General features: G+C 44.3%; 1 protein-coding gene across 2 annotated transcripts in view; it reads right to left on the bottom strand.

Moving 5' to 3' along the window:
• SCARB2 (scavenger receptor class B member 2) overlaps positions 1–25,865 on the bottom strand; it is a 78,986-nt gene extending 53,121 nt beyond the window's left edge. The window contains exons 1-2 of one of the 2 annotated variants that reach the window (XM_044912928.1): positions 25,422–25,865; positions 3,602–3,759 (exon numbers count right to left, since the gene is read on the bottom strand). In XM_044912928.1, coding sequence (XP_044768863.1) covers positions 3,602–3,759; positions 25,422–25,538 — 275 coding nt within the window. In that variant the 5' untranslated portion in view covers positions 25,539–25,865. The remainder of the gene's footprint in view (positions 1–3,601; positions 3,760–25,421) is intronic. The other variant, XM_021702331.1, reaches the window with a different exon arrangement.
• Between the last annotated feature and the right edge of the window lie 909 nt (positions 25,866–26,774).

The following is a 26,774-nucleotide window of genomic DNA, read 5'->3' as shown; positions in this document are numbered from 1 at the left end:
CTTGGCTAGTCCAAAATTAGATGTGTTATGGATTTGAAAGACTTAGTATTAAAAAAAAAAATTAAAAAGGATGTAAAGCATTTCATTAATAATTCTGGATATTGATTACATGTTGAAAGGACACTGGGATAGTACTGGGGTAAATAAAATACTAAAATTAATTTCACCTTTTTAAAATGTGACTCCTAGAACATTTTCAACTAACATATGTGGCTTAGAGTAAATTTCTATTGGATAGCTCTGATCAGAGTATAAAAGCCGAGGTTGAGAGTGCCAAAAAATTAAATTTAAATTAAAATAAAACAAAGAAGCTAGACATAGAAAAGGAGCCAGATTGCTCAGGCCTGGAACATCACACAGGAAGAGTCTCTAGGGCCCTGAGCAGGGAATGGAAGGAAATGGCAGATTTCCCTTTGGGAAATCATCTTTGGCAGTGGAATGGAAAAGAAACCAGGGCAGGGAGAAAAACCAGAGGAAGGAAATATGAAGCAATCAGTGAGTGACCGAACTGCCTTCCAAACGCCTGGATCTGCTCTCAGGATCCTTCATCTATGCCATTGGCCATTGGCCCCCATGGCAGTCTGGTCAAGTCTATGGACCCTTTCTCAGATAAATGTTTTTACATACAGAGACTAAAATACTCAGGATTACAAAGGAAGCCAATTACCGAAATACAGGTATCATTTAAAAAATCTGTGATATGGTAATATACACGCTTCTTTACTGACACTTTAAATAAGATGTAGCTGCAAGTCTAACAGTTACTGTAATTTTGAAACATTTCTGAAACATTTCTGGAAATGAACGGTATCTTGAGCAACATCTATCATGAGACACAACAATATCTGTGTTTCCATTGGTGATGAAGCCACGGGTACTGCTTACATCACTGTGGTTTGTTGCCTACATTTATACTCAAAGGACATTCTAAATTTTAGTGAGTGGTTACTGAAGATAAATTATAATTTTTTTCCCCACCTAAGTCACAGACCACTTTGAATTCTATCCATGGGCCTTAGGGATCCGTGGACCCAGGGTTAAGAACCCCTAGCAAGATGTTCTGGGGCTTTTGTCAGGAGTAAGTCTTGGTCCCTCTAAAACAGGAACATGGAGGGAGTTTGGTTAACAGTCAGACACTGCTTTACTCCTAGGATTTATTTATCCCCGTGACCACACCTACAATAGCACATTAAGCCGGCGGACACAATGGCCTGGAAGACATTTTAATGGAATATTGGTTTTTTTCTGGGTTATGATTACAATGCATCTCTTTTTCTCAAATGAGGATAATGACCATAGGAACAGGTCCAGGAGACTCCGAGGGCAAATTGTTTTCCTTAGTTCTCAGGTGAGTTCATTCTTACGTGGAGGCAGTCTCCCCCCCCAAAAAAATTTTAGTGAAAAAACAAAAACAGCAAAAAAACAAATACTGTATGGTTCTGTTCACACAAGGTATCTAAGACAGTCCAATTCATAGAAACAAAGTAGAATGGTGGTTACTAGGAGGTAGGGGGCAAGGGGAGGGGAGTTATTTAACGGTTACAGAGTGTCCGTTTTGTAAGATGAAAGAGTTCTAGAGATTTGTTGCACAACAATGTAAAAACATACTTAACAGTACTGAACTGTACACTTAAAAATGGTTATGCATTTTATATTGCTTTCTTTTAATCTCAATAGAAAATGGTTAAAATTGCAAAATGAAAAAGCAGATAAACAGGACATTCAGATCCTAATTTTAGGTCAACTTCTAAATACCCCTGAGCAGTTCAGCCACAAACACAGATCTGCTCTACCCTGCACATAGTTGCTGCAGGCATTAAACACATACAAAACTTTGCTTTTAAAAATAAAGACCCAAGTATTTATTTAAAATTCCTTTATATGACAACAAAGTTCATCTTTACAAATCTGGATATTGGTTTATATAGACTAAAACAATCCGCTAAGATGAATAATAATATCAAACACTTGGGGTGCCTGGGTGGCTCAGTCGTTAAGCGTCTGCCTTCGGCTCAGGTCATGATCCTGGAGTCCTGGGATCGAGTCCCACATCAGCCTCCCGGCTCGTCGGAGAGCCTGCTTCTCCCTCTGACCCTATCCCCTCTCATGCTGTTTCTCTCTCTCTCTCTCTCAAATAAATAAATAAATAAAATCTTAAAAAAAAAATCAAACACTTAATTAGCACTAAGTATGTGCTAGGCATTCATCTAAGCACTTTTTAAATACTGACTCATTGGCTCATTTAATCCCAATCACAATCCTGGGTTGGGTGTCCTATTTTTATCTCCAGGTAAGGAAACAGAGACACAGAAAACTCGTAAGTGGTTGAGGTGAGATTCAAAACAGGTAATTCAACTCCAGAGCTAGACTGTGAACACCTGAGGCAGGGATCAAGATTTTTTTTTAAAGATTTAATTTATACATTTATTTAAGAGAGAGAGAGAACGTGTGCACGCACACATATATGGCAGGAAGAGGCAGAGGGGGAGGGAAAGACTCTCAAGCCAACTCCCCCCTGAGCGCAGAGCTTGACCAGGGGCTCAATCTCAGGACCCTGAGCTCATGACCTGAGCTGAAACCAAGAGTTGGTCACTTAACCGACTGAGCTTCCCAGGTGTCCCATGGGACCAAGATTTTTATCTCTGAATTCTTGCAAGGGAATAGCGCTGATTTATAATATGAATTAGTCAGCAACCATTTATTGAGCAATAGATTATGACAGAATTGTGAGGCATTTTTACCATTTAGCAGTTCTATACAAAAAAAGATCTTGCTGTCTGCTTCTTCTACTGTTGTTTTTTAGTTTATTTTTTTTAGTAATCTCTACACCCAACCTGGGGCTTGAACTCATAACTCTAAGATCAAGAGCTGCACACTCCTCCGACTGAGCGAGCCAGGTGCCCTCCTCTAGTTTTTCTTAAACTAGGTAAGGAGAAATTTTGTTGGAAAGATTATTGGGGGTGGGTGGGTGGGAGAGGTGGGTACTGCAACAACAGGGAAAATGCTCTGACCATAAGATTCCTGAGCACCTCCCTCTACTAATCTTCTAAAAAATGATTAAAGTGATTCTCCTACCTCCCCTGTGTTTGGAATTGGTCATCCCTGACAAAGGCTCTAACCTACCCTGCCACTTGGTTATCTCTCATAGCCAGGAGGGGTGGGGAAAAGAGTGAATAAGAAACAGAAAGGCCTGTCTACAGACAAACAACAAATTGTAGGACCTGGTCAAAAACAGTATGTGGGGGACGGAAATAGAGGAAGGCCCTATAAGTCATTTAAGAGAATCAAGGGGTAACCTTAAAAGGGTTGGGGGTAGGGAACAGCTCTTCATGGCTCAATAATCACTTACAGCCAACTCAGGAGGAAGCAGCTGCATTTCTAAATATAACAGGCTGAGACAGGCCCTAGTCCACAAAGCCTTCTCTGTCGAGGTGTCACAGGCGTGTGCCAACCATCAGCAACATTTCAGACAGATGTCACCCAAACCTGTGCTCCCCACCCAGCGCACAGAGGATGCTCGTGGGAAGAGAGGTGGACTCAGCCCACAGTGGGGTCACTCCGTATTTTTGGCTGGTATGGCAGGGAGGTGGTCAGGACTCACCTGTAGGTATATGGCCCCACTTCTTCTAACCGAGGGGTCTCCCCTCTGAGGATCTCCTCTGGATTGGTGACATTGAAGAAATAGAACTGGGCATACACAGGCAGAGGGGGCTTCTTCCAGGAGTCGAAGGTCTCGGAACCATTCCTTAACACAGTATTCTAGGGGAGAAAACCAAAAGGAGATTGTGTGAGGCAGTTGGCTTTGAACACAGAGGCAGAGAGAGGGACACTCCCTGCTCTGACCTCCTGGCTCACATACTGTTTCCATAGGCATTCAACTGTGGTCCCTAGGGGGCAGGGCCAAGCCTTAGGTCAATATGAAGCCCACAGCCCTATTAAGCCATAAAAGGTCTTCAGTAACTACTTGTAGTAAAGGAAAGATGATAGCCATAGCTCATGGGAAGAAATGGTGTCACCAAAACCAAGGTCATAGATTGAATACCCAAAAGGCTCTATTGACTTTGTTATGAAGATGGTACAGCTGCTGTGGAGGCCATTCTGAGAAGCACTGAACACTCTCGGCTTGCCCCCATGGTAGAACAACAAGGCGATAGGCCCAAGAAGGCTGGATTTGGTCTTTCCATGTGAAGTAGAACCACACCCATCCTTACCACCTCCTGCAGCAGGGGCTTCACAAGAATTTTCTCATTCAGTTCCTAACAAACCCATAACATAGAGATGCCTATCCCTGTTTTAAAGATGAGGAAGCTGAGCCTCACTGATGTTAAATGCTTGAGGTTCTTTTTTTTTTTTTTTTTTTTTTTTAAAGATTTTTTATTTATTTATTTGAGAGAGACAATGAGAGAGAGAGAGCATGAGAGGGGGGAGGGTCAGAGGGAGAAGCAGACTCCCTGCTGAGCAGGGAGCCCGATGCGGGACTCGATCCCAGGACTCCAGGATCATGACCTGAGCTGAAGGCAGTCGCTTAACCAACTGAGCCACCCAGGTGCCCCTTGAGGTTCTTTATCTATAATCCTTCCTTCATTTCCCACCTTTACTATGTGTTATGGGCCCCCTCCCAAACTCATATATTGAAATCCTAATGCCGAGTACCTCAGAATGTGACTGCATTTGGAGGCAGAGTCTTTAAAGAGAAATTTAAGGTTCAATGGTGTCATTCAGGTGGGCTATAATCCAATATGATTGATGTCCTTATAAGACAGAGAGTTTAGGACTAAATACACACAAAGGAAAGACCATGTGGAGACACAGGAAGAAGACAACACTGACAAGCCAAGGAGAGAGGCCTCAGAAGAAATGAACCTTGATGATACCCTCATCTCAAGACTTGTAGTATCCAAAACTGTGAGAAAATGAACTTTCCTTGTTCAAGTCTGTGGTATCTGTTATGGCAGCCCTAACAAACTAATACACCTTGGTCCCCCCATGGGAGGAGTATTCTTCTCCACCCTATTGACTTCGGGCTTGGCCAAGTGACTTGATTTGACCAATGAAATGTGGGTGGGATGGCAATACCCCAATTTTGAGCTCAGGCTTTAGAAAGCATGGCTGGTTTCCACCAATCACCCATGCTTCAGGTAGCTGTGGATCCTTCAGCCAAGGCCCTAAAATGGTGATGTGTGGACCAGACATGAAGCCTGGAGTCCAGCCCAGTTCAGCTGAGCCAGCCAAGCTCAAACTTCAGCCACCCTGCACACCACGAGTGTGAAATAAATGTCACTGTTATAAGACACTGAGACTTGGAAATTGTCTGTTATGCAGAGCTGCAGTGGAAGCCTGATTAATCTAGCGCTCAAGGTTAAGAGACAGAAACTTACTTCGTAGTAGTCTCAATCGTCCTCAACTTGTTAGTGGGGAAAAATCTGCATTTTTTAGGGTACTGAAGTACCCAAGAAAGATAAAGGGATAGACTGAGAATAAACAACCCAAAGTATGAACAGTCATTAACTCTTGAGTGTTGGGAATCTGGATCACTGTTATTTCCTCCTTTATGAATTTTGGTATTCTCCAACTTTTTTATAACCGATGAAGAAATGAACATTGAAAACATTTTTAAAAGAAAATCAAATGAGGAAAACAATTTTAAAAAGAAAATCAAAAGAGGAAAATGGGATTGACTGGTATAGACATCGTAAGGCCAGTGGTGAACAGTAAGACTAGATGGTAAAAGCAGCACCCTCTGAGGTCACCTCTCACAGTGAGGCTCTGAGTGACAACAGAGAAAGGGACCGGCTTCAAAGCATGTCCAATACCACACGCTAAAATGTACTGTGATGCAGCAGACAACAGAATGTCACATGTTAGTAGTCCAGGCCTCTGATTTAATAGAAGGAATCTTGCAAGGGAACTTGATATGGCTCTATTATTGAATAGAAAATATCTCAAGAATCTCTGCAGGGAAAAGCAAAGTGGCTCTGAGATAAATGAATGCAGAACACCTAAGCTCTTCGAAGCCAAGCTAGTGGTCCGGAGGGCTGAATGTAAATTTACATCCATGCGTTGGCCATGCCGTAGAACTGGGGATTATTTGTGGTTTGGCATCCGCTCAAAATGTCTAATCGTCAGATTTCTCTTCAAACGACACATCATTGAAATATTTCTGGCCTTTACTATCAGTACTGATTTTCTGAGATGAGATCAGATTGACGAGACAGAAAAATTTAAAGACAAACCATGAAACTCCTTTCCTCCAACTTTGCGGATTTAGCTCAGACTCTCCTGCGTGAAGCCCTCCCCACCCGCCCTGCATGCATGGGTCTTCCTCTGCCCAGCACCTGAGCAGCTGAATCACTAATTTCAGGCGTTTTTTTTTTTTCCTAGGCAAAGAACTTTATTAACCTTGTTTCAAACTTTATTCCCAGGCTTCTTCAGCTTAATTAGCTGCAAAGAATGAATTGTGTATAAGCAAAAACTGAAAAGAGCTGCAGTGTCCAAGGGGCTTGGGCTTAAAAATATTAGAGATCTAGATTTTATCAGAGCCATGAAAAAAATTTTAAAAAGCGGTCATAATATAAAATAGCAGCTCCCAGTAACTTCTTCAAGTTTTACCTTCTTCAGAAGTTGACTCAATTCAGTTTGTTTCATTCTTGGAAGCTTTATCAAAATTCTCCACAAGATGGGGCACCTGGATGGCTCAGATGGTTGGGCGTCTGCCTTCGGCTCAGGTCATGATTCCGGGGTCCTGGGATCAAGCCCCACGTCGGGCTCCTGGCTTAGAGGGGAGCCTGCTTCTCCCTCTCCCTCTGCCTCCCCCCTGCTCATGCTCGCTCTCTCTCTGTATCTCTGTGTCTCAAATGAATAAATAAAATCTTTAAAAAAAAAAAAAATTCTCCACAAGATCTGGAACTTCATCATCATCATCCTCTCCGGTAGCAAGTGGTGCTTTTCCATCCACAGATTGTTTGGGCAGAGCTTCAGCCAGTCTTCTTCTTCTTCTTTTTTATGATGTTATGTTAATCACCATACATTACATCATTAGTTTTGATGTAGTGTTTCATGATTCATTGTTTGCGTATAACACCCAGTGCTCCATGCAGAACGTGCCCTCCTTAATACCCATCACCAGGCTAACCCATCCCCCCACATCCCTTCCCTCTAGAACCCTCAGTTTGTTTCTCAGAGTCCACAGTCTCTCATGGTTCGTCTCCCCCTCCAATTTCCCCCCCTTCATTCTTCCCCTCTTCAGCCAGTCTTCTTAAACTAGTCAGACTGTCTGCACCAAGTTGGTTTAAGATACTGGGTAGCATTTCTGTCAGCCGCTTTGTCTCAGCATGGCCTGTATTGATGAAAGTGTTCGCTGCTAGCGATACCTGAGCTTTGGGGTTGTTAAAGTGGATCACTGGTCCTTGGTTTGTGAACACATTTACTTCTTCAATACCAGAGATATTGTTTACCCCTAACTTCTTTAAGGAGAACTGAAGTTTTTTATCATCTGCTGTAGCTGTTCTATGAACCACTTCTTTCCGCGAGCAGTTCCTTTCCCACCAATGCGCACTTGGGCTTGCAGTTTGGCGAGTTTCTCCTGGTTCATAATAGTTTCTTTCATCTTGTTGGAGCGGAAATGGGACTGCGCGGGGGAATAGGGTTGGTGCTCAGGGGTCTCGGGCGGACCAGCTGAGATTAGGTGCACACACGCGGGGATGCAAGATGGCAGCTAGAGAGGTAATTTCAGGCATTTTTTTAAGAGGCTTGTGGTCTTTTATCTTATCTCCTATCTTAGTTATCTGAAGAGGAGCAGGAGAGAGAGTCAAGCTCAGAAAGTAAGAGAACAGCAGAACTGGAAAGGTCCTGAGGTTGACAAGATAGAACTCAGGGGCTCCAGAAGGGTAAGGGGGTGTGTTGAGGGTCAGAGCTGGGGCTGGAATCCTGTGCGGCTTTTCTCTACCCTCCGACCCTACTTCTGCATATAACATTTAAAAAAAAAAAATGGGTAGAAATATACTACACATTTTTTTTTCTTTTTAAAACTTTATTTCAACATAACTATGCTTGCAGAAATACACTCATATCGGTTAACAGAATGTAATTTAAGTTTAACTTATCCTGCACAACTTGGACCAAAAACTTGGTACCTAGTTTAAATTACACTACACATTTAGTGGTACAAGTTATATGGTAGAGTTTCTCCACCATCAAGTATGCACGTAGCTTCAAGAAACAGCTTAGTAACATGAATTTAACCTACCTAAAGCTAATATATTAACTATGAGAAATCTAACGTATAAATAATAATTTGTTTTCTAGAGGATTTTGAAGGTCCAAAGATATTTTTTAAGTTGTCTGATTTCATTAAAATAAGGACCTCTTTTTCTTGTCCATAAACTTCCAGAATAGGGCAAGGCAATGACGTCCTCTCCTCTATGAATTCCTTGAGTATCCCCCTTTCATTGGATGCATCATCCCTTCTTTTGAACCTCATAACACATTACATTGGAATTTCTTAGGGAAAACGTGGTCAGGACAGAAAATATCTTCTAAAGATCAAAGTTAACAGGAATCAACATGAAGCAGGCCATACCAGCAACCGAAAATGAGGACAGTGCATCTACTCAATATGGTAATATATGAGGTTAACTGTTGGCTTTTTCAAACAGAAGGTGCTGACCTACAAAGAAAGGGTCTTTTTTTTTTTCCTTTGATCTTCCCCACAGTGTCTAGAATGATGCAGTTCTTGGAGAAATATCTGTTCAATCAACAAAATATAGTACTAGAATACTTGGGCACGGGGTGCCTGGGTGGCTCAGTCGTTAAGCATCTGCCTTCAGCTCAGGTCATGATCTCAGGGTCCTGGGATCGAGTCCTGCATCGGGCTCCCTGCTCAGTGGGGAGCCTGCTTCTCCATCTCCCTCTGTCCCTCCCCCTGCTTGTGCCTTCTCTCTCTCTGACAAATAAATACATAAAATCTTAAAAAAAAAAAAAAAAGAGAGAGAACACTTAGACACTAGCTTCTACCGACTTTGCTTGTAAGATGCTGGGCAAGAAGAACTTTTTTCTTTTCTTTTTTTTTTCCTTTTTGAGAGAGAGAGAGAGCGTCAGCGCAGAGCCCAACACAGGGCCCGATCCCACCAGCCTGAGATCACGACCTGAGCCGAAATCAAGAGTGGGCCACTTCACGGCCTGCGCCACCATGGGGCCGTATGTAGTACCTGATAGGAGGCCTTTGGAGAGGCGCCGGCGAAAGGCGTGGGGGTCACATGCAAAGTCACGGTGCCAGATCTCGCAAGAGCAGCTCCCAAGCCACAAATCCAAGGAAACTTTAAAGTGTACCCAGAGGAGATGGTTGCTTACTGGCCCTTTTAGTCACTTTCAGATACGAGAAAGCAATAGCTTCATTAGAATCACATAAACATGGGAAATCTAGCACCTATGAGTTTGTGCATCTTATCAGTAAGCCAGCACCCTAAAGAGCTAAGTGCAGCCAGTTCCTTTTGTGGGTGGAAAAAAAAAATCTGTGTCCCTCCACGACCCCTCTGCCTAACAACTATTTGAAGCAGTTGCTATACCCTTGGTTTTCTTGCAAAGTATAGAACCACGAATGCAAATCATCAAAACACTGTGTATGTGCTAGGCACTGTCAGAGATACCCATTCCAGAAGCTTGCCCTCTATTTAGGGGAATCCTGACACACACATGCAGGTTAATCCACAATATAAGGTAGTATGTGATATATGGTCAATGAGTATGCCAGAAAATGGTCTCAATAGTGTTCAGAGAATGGGTTCTAAGAACTGAGATGGAGAAAGGCAGTCCTTAAAGTGAGCCAGGGAGAATGAATAAAAGTTTAGCAAGCAGAGGGAGGTCAAGAGGGTGGACATCTTATGGACAGCCAGGGTTGATTCAACTATCTTCTCTGTCTTGGCAGAGTGGGCCCTTCCTCTGTGCCTTCCATGTCCACCTCTCTTGGAACCCTCCGCTTGATCAGAAAGATTGTGAATGTGGAGAATGAGACAATAAAACATACAGAGATGGGACAGTAGCAGGTGTGACTACGTGTGGATTTTATAAGGAGCAGGGAGATTCATTTAGTGAGATAGGTTAGCATCATAGGAGCCTAGATTTTATCTGATAGGCAATGGGGAGCCATGGAAGGTTTTGAGCTGCAGAGCATTATCAAGAGCCAGGCACTATATTGCCCTTTGTCTCAGTTAATTCCCTGAATGGCCTACAAAGTGAAAATCATTTTCCCTGTTTTACACTTCAAGAGACCAAAGCTCAAAGGTTAGGAGAATGCCTAAGGTTTGCAAGGTGGAGTCGGCCTCCCACCCCAGGACTCACTCCAAACCTGAGCTCCCGGCATTGTTGAATTTTACCAGAGCCTCAAGTTCCTGGAAAACAGTAAATGGTTCAGGAACCCCCCTTCTGTGTTCCAGGAAATGGCTTACTGCAAAGAAACACCTTCCCCATGTAACTTAGATAAGGTTCCCCCCATTGTGTACTCCCCGTTTACCTGACCAGGCCAGACACAGACCCTCCACATTCCCATTTTTTGCCTCCTAACTAATTAGTTGAACCACACATTCCCACTGATTGACAGGAACATAATGCCTATTAATGTACAGCATGGTGACTATAGTTAATAATACTTTGTTGTATACTTGAAATTTGCTGAGAGAATAGACCTCAAGTGTGTTCCCACACACACACTCCCCCCCCACACACACACACAAAGGCAACTATGTGAGGTGGTGGATATGTTAATTAGTATGATTATAATAATCATTTCACAATGCATATGTTATTCAAAACATCAGGTTGTATACCTTAAATGTATACAGTTTAAAAACATTTTCTAAATTTGAGTATAGTTGACACACAGTGTTACATTAGTTTCAGGTGCACAACATAGTGATTCAGTAAGTTTATACATAATGCTGTGCTCACCACAGTGTAGCCGCCGTCTGCCACCCACCAGTATTATTACAGTACCACTGACTACAGTCCCTATGCTGGGCCTTTCATCCCCGTGACTTACTCATTCCAGAACTGGAAGCCTGTACCTCCCACTCCCCTTCGCTTATTTTGTTTTCCAGTACCATACATAAAAGTGAACTCAAAATGGATGAAAGACCTTAAATGTGAGACCTAAAGTCATAAAAAGACAGAACAGGCAGTAATTTCTCTGACATCAGCCAAAGCAAACATTTTTCTCAATTATGTCTCCTCAGGCAAGGGGAACGAAAGCAAAAATAAACTATTGAGACTACCCCAAAGTAAAAAGCTTCTGCACAGCGAAGGAAACCATCAGTAAAACAAAAAAGGCGACCTACCAAAGAGGAGAAGATATTTGCAAATGATGTATCTGATAGGGAGTTAATATCCAAAATATACAAAGAACTTACACAACTCAACACCAAATACGTATAACTTGTATTTGTCAATCATACCTCATCAAGGTGGAAAAAAATGCTTGTTAGCCCAACTTTGGTTAAGCTTCTCTCCTTCCCAGCCTTGTTTACTCTCCTTCCCTGCCTATAAAAGAGGCTCCAGCAGATCACCCTCTGAGAGTCCTCCCTAATGCACATCCCCTGCTCCCTATTGCACTAGTCCTTTCAAATAGTCTCTCCTCACCTAGGCTGGATTTGTTTTTATTTGAAGCTCCTAACTTTTGTGCCACGCTGCCTATTTTGAGTCGACACAGGCAGGCGAGAGGTGTTTTAGAAGGTTACATGGGCACAAGTGGGAAGGATGGCCTGGCTGGGATTATTGTAAGGATGATGTGAGGTTTCAGCAGAGTGCTTATCTCAGGCCACACTCAAAACGCTCAATGAATGGTAACTGTGATCCTGATTATTGCCACCTTCAGGGTGGGGAGTCAAAGGTCTCGGTTTAAATTAAAAAAGGAATCATGTCTGTTGAAATATTGACAGTCCAGCAAATGTTAAACGATAAAAGAGAAAAGAAACCACACAGAAAGTCTTTAGTCATGACCCTCTCTTATAGCTCTATCTATAATTCAGTTTAGACTGAGACAACAAAGAATTAGCATAAAATCAGAAATAACCAAAATGTCAAGCAGAAAAGAATGATTTAGTGAATTATGATAATTCACAGGCTGGAGTAGAAAGCAACCATTAAAATGATAAAGACTACAGGGAAATAAGCAGCATGCTCATGATCTATGTTAAATGGAAAAAGACAGTGTAAAATATGTATATATGTACAGAAGACTAGCAGATAAAATGCAAACATGAAAATATCAGGGGGGTAAAATCCAGATAATTTAAAAATTTCGATGTTTTAGCTGCTGTCACAATCTCTAAGCCTCTACGCTAACCATCTAATCACACACATCTCTATGGGACAGGGTTAGGAGGGGGTCTTCCATTCTCTCTCATATTTTTCTGCATTGTTCGGATTTTTTTTACAACAGAAATAAATTCCTTCTGGAAGCTGAAAAAATAATCATTCCCTTATTTTTTTTTAAAGTGAAAATCTAAGACAGAAACTCAGATTCTACAAAGTGTCATTAATAGGGCCTGAGGGAAAGGAGGAGTGGATCCACAGAGAACAAACTTCATCAAGGCTTTTCCTCTGTCCTTGCACAACAAAGGCGAGACTGATGCCGCATCAGCTGTGGTCATTTCTCCCACAAAAGCTCCAGGAGCTGCCATCCCCCACACTTGGCTTCACAGTATTTCTTTCCCTATTATTGCCGGGATGGCTGATCGAGCAGGCTGTATTCCTTGCTAACTCTTCCTGACACGCGTCACAGCGTGTGACGAATTTCAGAGTAAGAAAGGACTTGCAGTCTCATTTATTTATTAAAGTAAAGAAAATCACCTCAGAATTATAAACCTCGAAAGAACCAGCAAGTATGAATGGACAGATGGGTTAACGGCCCGAGTTTATCCCCTTTGGTTTGCATCCAGCTCTTAGGCAACCAAAAATCCAAAGACAAGTAGAAGCGTCTCCAGAAAGGAGGGCTAAATCCTTCCCAGAACAGAGGGTAAAACTGGATGTTTTTACAACAGTCTGACTTGAACTTGTTCCTCCAAATGTCAAGTCGACTAAGGCGGTTTCTTGGGATAGAAATAAAGATCTAGCACACCTGAGTCCTTAACTAAACAGAGCAAATGCAAAGCCTAACGATGGAAGGGATCCTTGACAGCCTGCCAGAGTCACACTGATAGCAGATTCTGTTATAACCTGGGGTTCTCCTCACCATCTGCCTCCTGCTTCCACCCCCATCGCCATCTCCGCCCTCTCCCTGGCCACTCTTAGTGGCGTCAACACCCACACAAGTCTCACACCACTTTTTCTTCCATCCAAGTCTTGCCCTCGAGAGTGTTGGCTTTTCCTGCACATTTAATGTGTCTCTTTTCCTCCACACCACGGTGCTAGATGTTTTTCAAGTCCCAGAGTGGACCGCATGTCGTGTGTGTACACACACCAAGTGGAGAAGGAGAAGGGGAATGAAAGAACAGAGGGAGGTTCATAAATACAGTAGCCTCCTCATTTTTATCTCCTTCCTGAGACATTCACTTCAGGTACCATTCCTACCAGGGCCAGCTACTACTTCCTGAATCAGGAAGGGAGTCAGGAGTCAGGCAGGGGCTCTGCTAGGGCTTTATGCCACCATTTCCAAGCCTGACGTGGACCCTGCAAGGTAAGAATTCCTAATTCTCAGATAAGGAAATGGTGGTGCTGGCCTTCCCAAGTTCACAGAGCCAGTTAAGTCAGGTCAAATCTGACCAAGTCCAGGTCTGTGGGTTTGCAAACCCCATGCTTGGCCCCTCTAGCAGCTGCCAGGAGACCACACCCCCCAGGGGAGAGCTGCCAGAATTAGCAAATAAAAACAGAGGCTGCTAGCTTGAGTGCATCCCAAGTATTGCACGGATTATGTCCCAAAGTGCCTTAATTCTTAGGTGATGCATGCTGCAGGACTCAGGACCAACACACTGTGATTCCTGCAATTTATATTCAAATAATTTAAGAAAAAGTATATCAGAGAGGGATGAAATAAATACGGCAGGATGTTAACAACCGATAAACGGAAGTGAATCAAAATATTGCAAGAGATGTACTCACCAAAATATTATTCACTGCTTATCTGAAATTCAAATGTGACTAGGTATCCTATATTTTATCTGGCAACCCTACCCCGGGGAGACTGTAAAACTATGGAAAAACCCTGACGTAGACTCCCAGAGCTGCCTGGGGAGTTAGGCCTCACCTCTGGAGGAGAGGAAACTAGGCAGCTGCGTGAAGTCGTGGTAAACTCCCAGGCTGGAACAGATGCATGAGGGGCTGATGAGGGGAGAACTGAGCTCCGCTGTGTCCACGTAGCTTCTCTGCCTCGTCATGCTAATGAGTCCAAAAAAGCCCCTCAACCTCCTGCCAGAGGAGGGTCCAGAAGAGGGCTTCATTTTGACCTGAAACCTCTAATTTCTACCCCCAGATCCTCAGGGCATTCAACCGTACACTCCCAGGGGCTTGCCCTGCAAAGGATGGATTCAGAAAGGAGCAAGTAATAACCTTAACCTCAAGCCCGGAGAACATCTGGCACAAGAAGTCATGAATTCTGCCCAAGGCAACAAACCAGTTCCCTTGGTCACAAAGAGCCCCTTGCACAATTTTGACATGAAGGTGTGGCTTGGGAAAAACTGATTGTCCTCACAGAGGATTCTGCCCTGGTAGTGACAGTTACCACACAAACCCTGTGATCAACCGAGTTTTCCAGTTACACTAAATGAAACCTCAATGCAAGGTCCTAAATCAGTTTTATCATGTGACTTTGGATATTGCTTATAAATTTTAGCCAAGTAGAACATGATGGATTTTTCCAGGCATAATATTGTAGTACTACTACCAAAAGAAAGATTGGAAAGATTACTAAGTCAGGTGGTGAATCTGCAGTGTCATCAACCAAATTAATCATTTAAATGAAAAAACTTATTTTCGGCTTATTAGCCAATATGTATAGATTGAGAGATTTCTATGTGCCCAACAGACATAGGCTGTTCTCACGAAGAAATTTAGCTAAGGACACAAAACTGGCATGACGAAGCAGCCAGTGAACAATGATGTGTGAGGCTCAGGAATTCGGCCCAAAGAGGGTAATTATTTGGGTCATCTCAGTTGTATGGATCCATCCTAAAATCCCCATCTGGACATCCCACAGGCTGCGGAAAGTCAACGTGACCAAAAACAGACTCGATTTTTCTCCCCTCATCTATCCTAAATCCTATCCTCCTCATCTCCATCTCTACTCCTGATCCCAGAGGTGGCCTGGGCGGCAGCAATACCATAGATGATCTCTTCTCCAGGCTCCTTTCAAATCCATTCTCCACCTCAGCCTCCAGACAGTTCTGTCAAAAGTGGCCTATGGGAGCAGACAGGATCAAGTCCGAGGTCCTTCCAGTGCTCACAGGATCAAGTCCGAGATCCTTCCCCTGCCCCACTCAGGGGACGCAGCCCGTCACCTGCCACCATCTGTCACTCCCTCGTAGGCACTTTTTTGCACCAGTGACACTCAACCACCCACGCTGCTCCCCAGGTAGAAGCTGGATTAGCTGCTTCGTGTGGGGGCTGACATGACGTGATACAGCCACAAGACACAACACATCCAAGTCAGCCGGAGAGAGATCTTTCAGGAAGGCAGCACTAGGAGGGTTGCTGAACCAGCTGTCCTGGTATAAGCCACTTGCAAATGTTAAGAATAAGCACCGAGGGACCTGCATTAGGCTTGGATGGGAATAGGTAAAACCATTAAGGCAACTTGCAGGACTCAAGAGCACTGCTGGTTGTTCTTTTAGTTCAACAGAGTGCTAGTTAATAATTAAACACAACTTGAGCATCCACATAGCCATCTACACGGTCCACATTCACCCAGAGATAATGCAGACCAACGCTGACAACCTGCCCTAATCGCGTGTGAATGATTCTCACTAGACTCCAGGTTGATAAAACTCACCAAATATCAAAATACCAGGTTGTTTGCTTTGTTTTCTTAAAATTTCTCCCTGAGGGGCGCCTGGGTGGCTCAGTCGTTAAGCATCTGCCTTCGGCTCAGGTCATGATCTCAGGGTCCTGGGATTGAGTCCTGCATCGGGCTCCCTGCTCAGCGGGGAACCTGCTTCTCCCTCTCTCCCCGCCCCTCCCCCACCATGTGTGTGGGGGGGTGTGTGCACGCTCTCTCTCTCTCAAATAAATAATCTTAAAAATAAATAAATAAATAAATAAATAAATACAATTTCTCCCTGAAATGAAGCAAACCCAATCCAGACTCTTGTAGTAATGTAAGCCCTTTGCACTGCTTACCTTTTTTTATTCTCTGTTGAGGTAAAAGAAATAAGCTGCCATTAACATTCTACCCTAATTCTCTGACCTTATTTTCACTCAGGAACAAATGCACTGGCATTTTTTTTTTATGTCACTGTTGATGAGCTCATTTTGCTTTAATTGCAATTGTAATAATTTCAGCTAATGAGATCTGACAGTTGATGTTCCAACATTCGTTCACGTGGAAGGCTGCTACTCTGTCTATAAATGACAGACAGGACAACGGGGTGGACCAGTTATCCTGAAAAGCTCCTGCTACAGAACACCCGCTAGACCACTCTCTAAATGTTTCCACATAATAATAAATGTGAAACCAAGGCTGAGAACTGCCAGCCCAGAGGGAGAGAAAGCAGCCACCAGATGGAAACCGAATCAAAAGGACCAGGTGGCCAGATGTGTGTGCAGAGGGAGTGGTTGAAGGAGTAGATGAGAAAGAGGATTTTTAAGATGTGAATCAAGAAGAAGGGTGCCCATGAAAACAATGCCCGGTTCTGTGTGTAACTTGTGGAGCTACTCTTATTATTTTACAACCTGCTGGGTTGTGATTATATCTCTGAGTTGATATAAGTGACGCTTTCATCACCTATTTCGAACTTGGGCTCCTCTTCCTTCCATTACCGCTGATTATCAGAAGTACAACATTAAAAGCAACTCCCCTTAAAGTGGGACTTGCACGAGTGATTATGCTCTTCTAACAATGGCATTCTGCCTCTATTTCTCTAGAAAGAGTGTAAAACTCAGATGCTTGATGGGGTCAGGTGGGTGTGGTGAGTGAAGTGAATGCAAGTTTGCCCATTTGTTTGATGTCAAACCCTAGCGATAATATTCACCTCTCCATAGAACTATGCCCTCTTTCATTTTCTCTCAGCCTCTTCCATTTCCCTTCTTTTGGTAAAGAGGTTTGGGTACAAACAGATATTTCTCTGCTCTAAGAAAGACAACAGAGCAGACACGATGACACAAAGGGCACCTTCCCTGGGCCTCCGAGTTAGGGAGCCGGCAGGAATGGGAGGGTCCATGGGCACAGGGAGGGAGGTCCCCTCTGAAGGGCAGCCTCATTCTGTTCAGACGGCTGCCACACAGGATTGTGGTGAGGCTAGCACGCAGAGCATCCACATGCTTCAGGTGAAGCTGGAAAGCTGGATTGTTGGGTGAAGTTTCTAGATTTTAAAGGTATAGTGAGGCAATGACCACTGGCCTACAGAGCATAATAAAAATGTGAAGATAAACAACAACATGAACAATAATATGCAAACAAGTTCATCCCCGAGTATGTAAATTTTCATCTACGCATCCTTGCATTCATCCAAGTAGTACTTACTGAACATCTACTATGTATGACATGGCACTTGCTGGAATGGGAAGATGATACAAAGCTAAATATGGCAGGGTCCCCACCTTCAAAGAGAGCTTTCAAGCCAGCTTTAAGTACCAAATTATGTCCTAGGGATTGACATTGTCATAGGCAGGGCTGACGCCAGAGGGGACTTTTCAAATAATTCAATTATAGAGATGCTGATGGTCCAATCTAGTTTGATTAGCACACAGGGAAGACAATGATTCACTGACCCTGCATCACCGAGGACCCAAACTACTACCTTTAACCATGGACTTGTGTGGAAACTAAAGGAAGGTATGTACAACACACTAAACAAAGTCCTGGTGGCTTGAAAACATTAATAACATAGTTTCCGAACTGTTCTTACAGAAATATAACAGAGATACTATGTTATTTTTTCAAGTTATTCTAAAAATCAGCGTAATTAATTAAATGAAAACTAGATCAACAGCTCTCAAAGTGTGGTCTGAGGACCTCTGGGGCGCCCCAAGACCCTCTCAGGGAGTCCACAAGGTGAAAACTATTTTCATAATAATATTAAGACATTATTTGCCCTTTTCACACTCATTCTCTCCTGAGTGTAGAGTGCAGTTTTCTAGAGGCCAGCAGACATGTAACAATGTCATTGCTCTGACAGCTAATACGTGCTGTGTACTCTTGTGCTTTAAAAATTTATCAGTTTTAATTTCTGATATTGTAAATACTGATAGCTATAACTCACAGAAACACAAGTTCTTTGGGGTCTTCAATTTAAGAGTGTAAAGGGGCCTGAGCCCGCCAAATTTGAATTAGAGTCTAAATTCTGCAAGGGTAGGATTATGTCTACTTTACTCTTGCATCCATAGCTCCTTAGCACATTGCCGCACAAATGGTCCACACTCGGTAAATATTTGCTAAATAAATGAAAGACTGCCAAAGCATGTACATAAAAGTACTTTTAGATATAGATGGCAAACACCAAAAAGTGGCCTTATTTTCCTCAGTTGCTTTTGACTGGTTACCAGCTTTGATGAAAAATGGTCCCCGCATTTAGTACACCATGTATGTATAGCATATATCCTGATGACACAGGCCATAAATGCCTAGTCACTTGGCCAACATCCTATGTTTACATTAATGATCTTACAATCCCACCTGCTGATTCTCCCCCAGGAAACAAGCAAAAGTCTGGCAGAACAGATGGCCCCTTTGCTGCGGCCTGACAGAATGAAATCTTGCACTTTATTAAGAAAGCAAGAACGGTTCTCACAAGCAACACCCTTCCCCTCCCCCTACCCAAATCCTTCCTTTAATGTAAACTTGAAAAATGATAGTAACCACTAGTAGTAACGTCCTCAACTGGAATTATCATCTCTTTCAGATGTCAACTATACCAGATGAAATTAAAAGTAAATAAAGAGTGGGAATAGAAGCACCCCATTTTTGTAAAGTGTATCTGTTACTATACATGCATAAATAAAAATGTGGAATAGTTAACACTAGGTTAACAGTAGTTATCTCTGCTTTATTATTTTTTGTTGTATCTGACTTTTCATAATGGCATGTATTTCTTATCAGAAAAATAAACAAAAATAAAGAATAAAATACAAAGGTTAAAAAAAAAAAAAAGGAATTGCCATCTCAAGGAATAAAGATGTGGGCTGCCATAATCACCATCCAAACCAGTCATGGGCTGCATGGTTAGTTTTTTAACTTGGGGGCCAGTCCTAAGGAGTCTGATTCAGCAATGCTGGCATCATCTGCATTTTTGAAACTCTATAAGTGATTTTGATGCAGTTCCTAGAGTCTAGGGACTATACTGAGACCTACCGATTTACCGCATTGCCTTAACCATTAATAATGAATGCACTCATGGTCACCATGAAGTAGTGAGATATTGAAAGAAACGTAATATGATTTTGATATCACGAGATCATGTTTCTAAAAGCCAGGGAGGAGTTGAATAATTTTGCTTAGGAGTTAAAGAATCTTGCAAGGATAGTGCCTCTGTTTAAGGATCTGTGATTTCTGCTTGTGCTGAGCCAATCACATTACTCTGTTACACATTTGGAAAGGAGAAACCAAGAGATAAAGCCTGCTCTTGGGAGGCTCAGCAGCTGAAGCATCACATAGGGCTGGGGCTGAGGAAGCCCTCGATGAGTAAACAGCCTGGGCACAATGAGTCAACAGAGGAAACACTTTGGTAGGGAAAAACAGAGGAAGCAGTGGGAGATACAGAGTATGCCTGGGTCCTGCTGACTTTCCAGTTTCTGCTGTCCTCTCAGGAGGCCTTACTGGCCTGTGGTTCTCACCCTTAGACTCCCATGAGCTTCCTCTTCCAGCTTTACAAAAAAAAAAAAAAAAAATCCAATCATTCTGAAGACAGCTTGAATGGGCTTTAGCTCCTTGCTCCTCTTTATTGCTAAGAAGTGGAGGACAGTGTGGTATGTGAGGATAGAACATATTGTCCAAACCAGGAATCTTTTAAAAGAAAAGAGGGTGCTAGTAATTATGCCAGGACAACAGGTGTAAATAAACCAGGACTGTTGCAGGCAACAGGCTCTATGGTCATCCTTGGGATGGGAAAAGTGATTTAGGACACCCAGCTTGCATGCCTAACCCTACCCCTACCTCTCCATCTGGCCTTCCATTATCTACATTTCCAGTGGCACATTAATATAAAGGCAATTTGGTACCCACCGCCATCTATTTTAAAACTGATACGGGCTCAGTTTCCTCAACTATAAAATAACAGATTCAGTAATGCTTCAGGTTTTTTCTTATTCTAAGGTTCTAAGTCTTCATTACCCTGAAAAGAGGCAATTTGGGGGATGAGGTAGATAGGCAAGAAGGAGTCTTTTAGGATTACATATAGTTGGGCGCTCTGAATTGTGTTAAGACTGTTGAATCACAGACCTGTACCTCTGAAACAAATAATACATTATATGTTTAAAAAAAAAAAAAAAAAAGACAGCAGGAAGGGAAAAATGAAGGGGGGGAATCGGAGGGGGAGATGAACCATGAGAGACTATGGACTCTGAGAAACAAACTGAGGGTTCTAGAGGGGAGGGGGTGGGGGCATGGGTTAGCCTGGTGATGGGTATTAAAGAGGGCACGTTCTGCATGGAGCACTGGGTGTTATATGCAAACAATGAATCATGGAACACTACATCAAAAACTAATGATGTAATGTATGGTGATTAACATAACATAATAAAATAAAATAAAATAAAATAAAAGATTGCATATAGTTGATCATCTTTACATAAACATACATGAAGATGTTTAACTAATTCGACTTTAAAAAAGAAGACCCCCACATATTCACCATTAATGTTATTTGGTTAAATTATCAATGATTCTATTTTATTTCTTGAGGCCTCAGCAGAATAGGTCCAAAGTTCTATGGCTCCCAAAAGAGGCTGGCTGTTCTTGCGTGCCCAGAGTCTCAGGTCCCGGCCAAGGATAAGTATATTTGTCCCGTTCACCTCGTTCCTGACACCTAATGCTATCATCCTTCTTTGGCCTGTGAATAGGAAGCAAAACATGTGAACAGTTGCTTTCCTTCTACTGGTTCCCTTGCCAGCCCTTTTCTTTTTAGCCAGCCCGGACTCTGGCTGGCTCTGCATTCCCATTTCTGGGAGATGTTCAAACTGTCGGTGAGTCCAGGGGCAAATTTAATATTCTGAGCTGCATAGCTGCTCTTGAACAAAGCTCACATGCCTGTATCACGAGGCTCAGAAGTTTGGAAGGAGAAGGAAACTTATCTACTACCTAAGCTTCAGCTCACAGATGACAAAATAATAGCTACAAACAATAACAACTGTTAATATTTGGGCATTTTGCAAGATGTTGAGCTAGATGTTCTAGGTCAATCCTTTCATGTCATTCTTGCAACAACCCTAAGGCAGGTATTCTTATCACTCCCATTTTCAAAGTAAGAAACCTGAGCTTTTGAGGGGTTCAATATTTGCTACTTGGCTTGCTCAACTTAATCCAAATATTTGCTAGTGACAGAAAAAAAAGAATTTTCACCAAGGTCTGCTGATTCCTAGAACACCGTTCTTTCAACTCAAATGACCAAAAGTGAGGCAACAGGCATTTACTGTGTACCTACCTTGGACCAGGCACTGTGCTAGATGCCAGGACAATTAGTGGCCTTACCAAGCGAGACAGAACATAAAATTCTGCCCTTCCAGGCTCTGGGGAGGAAACAGAGATTGAATGGTTTCTTAAGAGCTCTGTCTTCAGGGCAGTCAAAATGCTTCAGGGATGCCTGAGTGGCTCAGTTAGTTGAGCCTCTGACTCTTGATTTCGGCTCAGGTCATGATCTCAGGGTCCTGAGATGGAGCCTGGTGTCAGGCTCTGTGCTCCGCATGGTGTCTACTTCTCCCTCTTCCTCTGCTCCTCCCCTCTTTCAAATAAATAAATAAATAAAATCTTAAAAAACAAAAACAAAAAAACCCAAAACGAACACTTGCTCAGAATATCCCCCAAGAAGTGGGTGTGAGCAAACAAAGAGGGAGACATTACGATTCCTGTTTTGCAATTGAGAAAATTGAAGCAGAACAAATTGTAGGGCTTGCCCAATACAAGGCGGTAACCAGTGGGGCCAAGAATGGAACAAACTGTCTTGGTTCCTTCCACTCCATTCACTGGCCAAAATGTAAATCTCCCTTTAATCTTAAAATCTTCCCTGCAAATTATCCTAATAGAAATTATGTTACCGGGGGACCTGAGTGGCTCAGTCGTTAAGCGTCTGCCTTCGGCTCGGGTCATGATCCCAGGGTCCTGGGATCAAGCCCCGCATCGGGCTCCCTGCTCCGCGGTAAGCTTGCTTCTCCCTCTCCCACTCCCCCTGCTGTGTTCCCTCTATCGCTGTGTCTCTCTCTGTCAAATAAGTAAATAAAACCTTTAAAAAAAAAACAAAAAGAAATTATGTTACCACGCTTCTCACAATCAGCCAAACCTACTCATTTGAATGGCACCCCTTTCCTCTCTTCACTTTTTTGATATAGACAAGCCAGGGCATGGATAATCTTCAAATGGAAAAAAACCCTAAGAACTGGGAGTATCAGGGTGGATTTCATTACAACTATACTAAGGTCAAGTTATGAAGGAATTGTTTTGTGACGACACCTCTGGACATGACGGAGGCAGCCGTGACTGCTCAGCTATCCCCTGCCTGATACTGTACTGGCTGCTTTACACAGGGTAGCTCGCTCAGTCTCCCAACGGCACACACACAGGCAGGTCCCGGGTTCGTGGGAAGCTTACACGTCGTGAGGAGACCCTTCCTAAGAAAAAGAAAATTCTGCATACAGAATTAGGTACCGAGTGTTGGAAGGGCCTGTGCAAATGAGGACCTGAAGCGTAAGTTTTGTGTGCTTCCCAGTAAATGCACCACTGTGCCTAAGATAGCTAACGTCCTCACTTGCCCAAGTAATGAAACTGAGGCTCAGAGAGGTTAAGTAACTTGCCCAGAATCAAAAAGCTTGCAAACGGTAAGGTCGGGATTTGAACACAGGGTGTCTGACCTCAAATCTCATGTATTTTGTCTGTACTCACGTGGCTTCTAACAAAAACAAAAGTTCTTTACAAAGCACTAACTATATCCCATGAAAATTACCCATTTTCCCTGATAATTCTTATAACCTCTCTATTCTCCTGAGTTGTTATTATTCCCATTTACAGACAGGGAAGCCCAGAATCAAGGAAGGTGAAGCACCTGGCCCAAGGTCACCCAGCTAGTACATGGTGGAGCCAGCATTCATGTGGAGGAGTGTGGACTGCAGAGTCCTTACTCTGTCCCACTATCCCATGCTACCACTCTACAGGTGACCCAGGAGAGGGGAATGGTAATGATGGTAATGCGTGACCTCTGGCTGACTTACAATATTCCTGTCTGCTGAAACTAGCCCTGTCATCTAATTTCATATGCCATGCTGTTCAGTGTTCCATAATGGGGTGGGGCAATTCTGAAAATCCACTTCCCCTGTACTATATTAGTCTGATCAGAGTCCATTCCTCACAGAGAAGACCACATAAAAAAGCCAATCATCAAATATCAGTGCAAACTCAAGGCCCAGGCAAGCTGCCTTACAGCCACCTCCCTACCTGCCCATGAAATGGAGACCCACAGAGCATCTGAGGGCTGGTAATATCTGAGGCACCAGGGAGACCACTCATCTCCTGGGGCTCTCTGGAAACAGCCTTTTAAAACCACACAAGAAGATTCACATACTGACTATAATGGGATTGCTTAACTCTGGTCATCCAAGCAAGAGTTTATATCCTTTTTTTGAAACTTTTTTTTTTCTTTTTAAAGATTTTATTTATTTATTTGGCAGAGAGAGCGAGAGAGCACAAGCAGGGAGAACAGTAGAGGGAGAGGGAGAAGCAGGCTCCCCGCCAAGCAGGGAGCCCGATGTGGGGCTCGATCCCAGGACCCCGAGACCATGACCCGAGCCGAAGGCAGACGCCCAACCATCTGAGCCACCCAGGCGCCCCAAGAGTTTATATCCTTAAATAATCTTGCCATGGATTTGCAAGTGGCCAGAAATAGAGAAGATTATATTTGGTTTTTTCCTTGAACACGGGTGCTCAGGGAAAACAGTGGTCTTTGAGAAGTTCAGACAGTGAGCTTCATCCTCCCACAGTAACATGAACTTTAAAATTAAATTATGCTTTACCATGACTTTTTTTTTTTAATTTGCCTTTAACTGCCAGATTTCAAGTAATTGATGGCTTTTGGCAACCTCTATTAAAGGAATATGTCTGTTGCCACCTGAATGAGACAACTTGACTAACTGGGAGTTCGGTGATCAAACTGGCTTTTTAATCCAGGCAACAGCAAGTGCAAACCATGGGGCTATGGGTGCTAACAAGAAAGGCTGCTCCAATGATTTTTTTTTTTTTTTTTTTTTAAGAAAAAGTGATCCCAGTAACTCTCTCTTGTTCCTCTTTCCACACAGATTGGTGGATGTGGGTGAAAGGCAGAAGGAATGAGCACTGGGAAAGTCAAATGACTCAGAAATCTGAAATGACCAGCTCTCCAACCCACCCATCTAGGGTAAGAGACAGGTTCAGATTCTTTCAGAATCTAAATGCATCCTTGCCTGAAGCTTACGGTTATTTAAGAAGAGCACGAATCCATGGTGAGACAAAGCAACCCAGACTGTTGGTATGAGATACCACATGTTTAGTCGGAGGGAAACCAGCACAGACTTTGATGGACTGAAATGTCACCCAGTCCAGAGGCCTGGCCTCCCTACCAACAGCCCTGCCCAGTCCAGGAAGGCAAGAACACAATAGATCGCACAGCCGCTTGGCATCCCCTGCCCCACACCACTTCAAAGGTCAGCAAGCAGCCAACAAACCTGCCTGGGCTGCAGTGTTTTTCGTTTAGTTTTGTTTTTTCATTAAGTGGGAGGGAAATATGTTTGGGCCGGAGAGACTGGGGCGTAGGGAGGGCGTAGAGGGGGAGGCAAATGATAGAATGTAAGTGAAAGCCTTTCTAAAAAGTCTAGATCCACAGTTTTATCTTACTCCTCTCCATCCTTCTTTAACCCTTACCTATCTACCCCGACAAGACAACTAAGAAAGGAGGGCTGTATCCGGAGGGTCTGCCAGGGTGCAGAGATTCCCTGTACGAGGTTCAGCATCGGGGGGGTGGGCTGGAAGTGTCCCCCGCCCAACACGGGAGCGCGCACACCAGCCCGCCCGCATGCATACACACACACACACAGCCCGCCCGCTTCACCTTCTGGATCGTCTGGTCCACGGCCTTCTGGAAGACCCGGGCCACCAGCAGCGTGACGCTGGTCACCAGCAGGAGCAGGGACAGCGTCCCGACCGTGTAGAAGCAGCACCTGCCCATTCTGCGCGCCGCTACCGGGCCAGGCCCCGCCGGCCGGCGCCGGCGCAGGAAGGAGGGAGGGGCCGCCGCCGCTGCAGCGGCCTGAACACCCGCGACCCTGCGGTGCCCGCGGCTCCCCGCTCCGCGGCTGGGCTCCCGGCTCCCGTGCACCTGGCTGGCCGCCGGGGAGGAGAACGCCCCGCTTCGCTTTCGCTTTCCCTCGCTCGGGCAGTCGGGCGCCCGCCCCGCGCAGTCGGGAGGGACAGAGGGAGCGTGCAGGGCGGTGACGCTCGCCGACCCGGCTCGCCGCAGCCCCGGGAGGCGACGGCCAGCAAGCAGCTGCGCGGGGAAGCGGGCGGGGCGGAGGCTGAGCCCGCAGTCATGTGCCCCGCGGCGGGCGCGGCGATTCGGCCCTCGCCAGCCGCGCGCGTCCCGGGCGGTCCCCCGGCGCCTGCGGCTCCCCGACCGCGGCCCGGCCCAGCTGCGCTCCCGGCTCCTCGGTCACCCCGGAAAATTGCCTGTGCTCCCAGGCCCATTCACTCACCCGCTCAGCAGGGGTGAACTGCGGGCCTCCCGAGTGCCAGGCACTGGGGATTCGGGGTGGATACCACCTTGCCCCCCCGCTCTAGACTAGCTCCCCGGTTAGCAGGGACACCGTTACAGCAATTACCGCACAATGTTACAGGTGCTTTTATGAGGTGCATGCTGAGATTTGTGCCCACAGCGTATTCTGGGCGCGTGACCTGAGACCCCACAATTGAACTGAATCTTGGAGGATGGGTAAGGGTTTGTCATGTGAGGGGTGTGTACAAGGGAGGGAGGCATTTCAAGGGGAGGACAAAGTGCTAAGACATTGGGGATGAAAGAGTAAGATGGAAAGAGGAAAGGAGGCAGTTCCTTTTCCTTCTAGGCTCAGGTGTACAGACTATAGGGTGGGGGTGGTGGTGAGGTCCCTTGGGGTCAGACTTTGAAAGGCTCTTTGTGTCCCATAAAAGAGTTGGGACTTTATCCCTCAGCAGTGAGACTCAGGAAGAAGCGTCAAGCAGGTGGCCATGACATTGTTCCTATTTGCTTTGCTCACCATTATGTCCCAGACAAACAGGCTAAAGCCTGCACACAGCAGGGACTCAGTATTCGTTGAATGAATGTCAACCATAGGCCAGCCTTTGGTTAGGTGCTTACACACACCCATTTATTTAATACAGCAATCTTGTGACTTGGTGGCTGTTTGTCCCATCCCCCCCCCCCCCCCCCCCC

This window comes from Neomonachus schauinslandi, chromosome 2 (assembly GCF_002201575.2).
Source record: "Neomonachus schauinslandi chromosome 2, ASM220157v2, whole genome shotgun sequence".
NCBI classification, from domain to species: domain Eukaryota; kingdom Metazoa; phylum Chordata; class Mammalia; order Carnivora; family Phocidae; genus Neomonachus; species Neomonachus schauinslandi.
This window is presented reverse-complemented; position numbering and strand designations above follow the sequence as displayed.